This window comes from Primulina tabacum, chromosome 7 (genome assembly GCF_025594145.1).
Source record: "Primulina tabacum isolate GXHZ01 chromosome 7, ASM2559414v2, whole genome shotgun sequence".
Classification (NCBI taxonomy): domain Eukaryota; kingdom Viridiplantae; phylum Streptophyta; class Magnoliopsida; order Lamiales; family Gesneriaceae; genus Primulina; species Primulina tabacum.
This window is the reverse complement of record NC_134556.1, coordinates 23,714,273-23,719,165: the sequence shown is the minus strand read 5'-3', so window position 1 is coordinate 23,719,165 and position 4,893 is coordinate 23,714,273. Positions and strand designations below refer to the sequence as shown.

General features: G+C 35.0%; 1 protein-coding gene across 1 annotated transcript; it reads left to right on the top strand.

The window, feature by feature from the left end:
• Positions 1-1,899: 1,899 nt before the first annotated feature.
• On the top strand, positions 1,900-4,449 carry LOC142551182 (putative pentatricopeptide repeat-containing protein At3g23330). Its single transcript, XM_075660270.1, has one exon. It carries the CDS (start codon positions 2,050-2,052, stop codon positions 4,018-4,020), a length of 1,971 nt encoding a protein of 656 aa, XP_075516385.1. The 5' UTR covers positions 1,900-2,049; the 3' UTR covers positions 4,021-4,449.
• Positions 4,450-4,893: the final 444 nt, after the last annotated feature.

Here is a 4,893-nt window from a genome sequence, read left to right as displayed (position 1 = left end):
TAATGCTTAATTATTTAATTGTTGAAGATTAAATGGTGAGGGATTATTTACCAAGAAAAGAGATAAGGAAAGAAATAAAATGATGAGTTGACAAATCAATATTAAATCCTACCAAGAGGTGGCCGATTTTATTTAGTTAAAGTAGGGTAGGGAATTGCTTAATTATTAATTAAATGAGGATTTAAAGTGAGGGGATTAATTATCAAGAAAAGGATTAGGAAGATATATCAATGAAAATGAGTTGACAATTTTAATTCAAATCTTTTATCAAGGTGGCCGAAAATTGAAATAAAATGGAGGGGAAAATATTTCTTAAATATGGTATTTTAAATCTTTAGTGTTTTATCTACTCATTAAATATTTTAGTGAATTAAGAAATTAATTATTGAACTTTATTTACTACTTAACTCAAATTATTTAAATAATTCCTTAAACATTCTTTTAAATTAACTTATTATTTATCTTAAATAAATTCTAGGAATGTTTTTTTATTATTAAATTTTATCTCAATACTCCAACTCCAGCCCGACCTCACTTATTTAACTAAATAGGTAACAATTAAACTACTGCGTAAAATAATTAAATTTAAAGAAAATGATTTAAATACTCATGCAATAAAATCATTTTAATTTAAATACTAAAAATTATGCATGACTTATACGTTGTCTGATTTACGGGTTCTACATGTTTCCTCAAAGATATTATAGTGAATATTTATTTCTCTCCTATGTTGCCCCTTGTGTTGCTAACACATTTAACAACACGTATGCTAACTTGATTAAATTAAAGGGGAGACTTGATATCATAATCAGGTGGAGAAGGATTGTCATATACAGGGGGATCAAATGAAATCAATATGAAAAATGATGTTTGTGTTGATTTTGTTCAGAAAGACAAAAAAGAGGAGATTGAAAAGAAATTTACTCTTGGTTTCCAAGATATAATTTAGTCCATGAAATAATTTTTTCTTAAATTTAATTTCTTTATTGATAAGATTGTGTGAAATATTGAACTAAGGGTTTTGTCTTTCAAGATATAATATTTATGATAGGATTTTTTGAAAGAGTTTATTTTTAATAAAGCTCTTAATTTTCATATCTTGTAGATTTCCTTGTTGAAGATAAAACCTAGGAGATGAGTAAACTATAAATAAAGGAAGCAAGCTAAGGAAAGAGCTTCTTCGAAACTTCGAATTTCGCCTCTTGAACGTTCAGGTTTGATGGCTGCTCATTTTTACACTCTTGAACGCCGATGTTTTCAGAGAAAATATTCATAAAAACTTTGATATTTTGAAGAGTGCTACTGCACGTGTTTTCGTGATTATTGAAGACATCCTGCGAACAACATATGCCAAAGTGTTGGCTGAAGATCATGTTTTGCTACTCCAGTTTTTGGCACTGTGTTTTTGCTTTCTTGAATAAGTTTATTCTGATTGTTTGTTTTAGAAAGTAATTTAATTTCTCAACATTTTGAGAAAATTGGGTTTGAATAAAATCACGAGCGTTAGCTTTTGTAAACTGAGATTGTTTTCTAGTGATTATTTTACCCTGAGGCATCGCACAAGTATAAATACTTTTATACTTGTGCATAATTAATCCTGAGTTATTTTAATTTAAGTCATTTAATTGTGTTATATTTAATTACGCTGCGTGTTGTCACAAGATGTTATAATATTTGGGGCAACATTTAAATCTGATACACGCAACTCTCATATATCTTTTACCAATTATGTTAAACAAAATATACCTCATGTCTACAGACTCGGTTCAGTTCATTTATATCCTAGTTAAGGTAGAATGAAATTTGAAACTTGAGCGTCTTCTAGACGTAGATACTAGTGAAAGGATCGATTCGAGACAAAATCCAAAACTTTTAGGACTAGTTTGACACGAGAAATTAAATCGTTAGGGACTGATCCGGAAGACGGGCCAAATTTAAAATAGAAGCAAAACAAATCTAGTATTTATCAAGACTTGAATCCTACATTCAAATTCATATTTGGATAAGAAACATTCTCATTTCTTTTCACTCGGGGAATCCTACATTCTTATGATCACCTTCTCCAATGTTTCTGCCCCGAAAAAACTATTCAAATCAACCCACGTAAGTTCACTGGTGCACATCTTTGCACCCGCGCTCGATTCTACATCATGCTTCACCACTATTTTCCAGCTCCTCGCGCTTTCCATTGAGACCCAGTCTCTGCGTCTGAGCCTTCAATCGCACGCAAGATGTCACCACTTGGGCGTCACGCAGCACCCACGCATTGCACAGAAACTCATCTTCTCGTACTGTTACTTCGAACATCCTGCTTACGCTCGACTCGTTTTCGACTCGCTTTTGGTGAAAAACTTGCATATTTGCAACACGTTACTTAGTGGGTATGGGAAAAACCAGCTCTTTCTCGAAAGTCTTGAAATTTTCAGGGAGATGTGTCGATTTTATATTTTACCCTCCGCGGATGAATTTACGTTCTCTGTGATGTTAAAGAGTGCTGGGGAATTCGGGGATGCTTTTGTCGGAGAAATGGTCCATGGTAAGGGCTTGAAAGATGGGTTGATTTTGGATACTGTAGTGGGGAATTCTTTGATGTACATGTATTGTAGATGTGGAAGCTTTGAAGATTCTATGAAGATGTTCGATGAAATGCCTCACAGAAATGTGTCTTCTTGGAATTCAGTGATTGCAAGCTATGCAAAACTGGGTTTGGAAAAACCGGAGAAAGCTTCGGATTATTTCAGTTTGTGGAACTTCGCAAAGGGAATGCAAGCTGAAGGCCTGAAATATGATGCGTTTACCATCTCTACGCTTCTTCCATTGTGTGGTGGAGATCTTAAAAGCGATATAAACGACAGATTTGATTATGGCAGGGAATTACATTGTTACATTGTGAGAAACGGGCTGGATTCGAGTTCTAGGTTTGGCGATGAAGTTCATCTAGGTTGTTGTTTGATTGATATGTACTCAAAGAACAGTAAAATTTATGAAGCTAAAATAGTTTTTGATCGGTTAAAGTATAAGAATGTCTTTTCTTGGACTGCTATGGTCAATGGCTATGTTTTGCATAAAAATTATGATGAAGCCTTTCTTCATTTTCGTGAAATGCAATGGGGAGCTCGAATTGAACCGAACAAGGTATCAATTGTTACTATCTTGCCAGCTTGTAGTTCCTTTACTGGCTTAATGGGTGGGAAGCAAATTCATGGCTTTTCTGTGAGGAGGGGGATGAATAATGAATCATCTCTATGCAATGCTTTAATCGATATGTATTCCAAATGTGGAAGTTTGCATTATTCGAGGCTGGTATTTGAACATGGATGTATTGAAAAGGATGCAATTTCTTGGAGTTCGATGATTTTTGGATATGGTTTACATGGCCAGGGTCAACAGGCAATTATGCTCTTCGATGAAATGCTTCAAAATGGAATTAAGCCTGATACGACAGTGGTTGTAGGAGTTCTTTCGGCTTGCTGTAGGTCAGGATTGTTTAACGAAGGAATCAGAATCTATGAATCTTGTGTGAATAATTGTGATGTCGAGCCTACATTGGAGATGTGTGCATGTGTAGTCGATCTGCTAAGTAGGTCGGGCCAGTTTGATCGAGCCCTGAACTTTATCAAAACCATGCCTGTGGAACCAGGTCCCAGCATTTGGGGAGCCCTTATGTCTGCTTCTGCACTCCATGGTAACTCTCATATGGCGGATTTGGCCTATAAATCCCTCATCCAGATAGAACCTGAAAACTCTTCGAACTATATCGGGCTTTCGAACGTATATGCTTCTTTGAAAAGGTGGGACACTGTAGCTAAATTGAGGATGATGATGAAAGAAAGAGGGTTGAGAAAATCACCGGGATGCAGTTGGATCAACATAAATAGCAAAACACATAGCTTTATGGTTGCCGACAAATCGCATCCTCGATCGGACTCAATTTACACGATCCTGAATCAACTAGTTTCAACTATGAAACTATCGCATTACATCCCAGACTTTGTTTATTTGGTTGAGATCATAGAATGATCACGAGAATCCAACAAGACGTAGTCAGCTTAGATTGAAGTGTTCACTTGATCGAATTATTTTGATTCATGGGAATCTCAAATTCAGCTTCGTGCCAACTTGCATAAGAAGAAAGTTGCATTCAACCAGCGGTATGTTCAAGTTACTGGAACTCCGATCCCGATCGACATTCTGCCGCTCTTAAAGTTCGGATGGAACTCGAGATTACAACATGGCTCCCACAGTCTCGTTATTTCTCATGTATTTCAACCATATCAAATCGAAGGACAATTTTTTACTCCCATTCGAACGATTCAATCACAATTCCTAGCACAGCCATTTTTGTTTTGTTGTTTCAAATTGAAAATTAGGCTCATTAAATTTCGAAAATTTCAGACTTGGTGCTCAAGTTTTCATAATTATGGCAAGATTTGGACTGAAATTTATGGAAGAGAGTTTTATTATTTATGAAATTATTTTCACCATATTCTGGAAGAAATTTTGCTTATTATGGAATGATTTAAGGGTAGAAAATAACACAATTTCGTGCCAAAATTTAAGAGGGGTACAACACCTATAAATAAACCTTCAAGCCATTCGAAAATCTTAGCACGATTTTGAAATTTTAAAGCAAAACACACATATTTTCGATCAAGATAGAGGCAAGTAGTATGTGAAGCGCTGCAGAGATCTCTTCAAGTTCGAGTTTCAAGCAGTAACCGAAATTCTGTTAAGCAATATATACAAGTAGCTTATGTTTTAAAATATCATATAAGCATAAGATCTCTTCATTCTATATTCGGTTTTAAAATTCGATCGACATGCCCTTCTCTGTTTTAAGTCGATTCTAAGAGTTATGATTGAGCATTGTTGCTAGGATTCGAGTTCGATATG

Bases quoted from the DNA above. Each gene is read 5' to 3' on its own strand.
- LOC142551182 (XM_075660270.1), top strand. From the start codon at position 2,050: ATGATCACCTTCTCCAATGTTTCTGCCCCGAAAAAACTATTCAAATCA.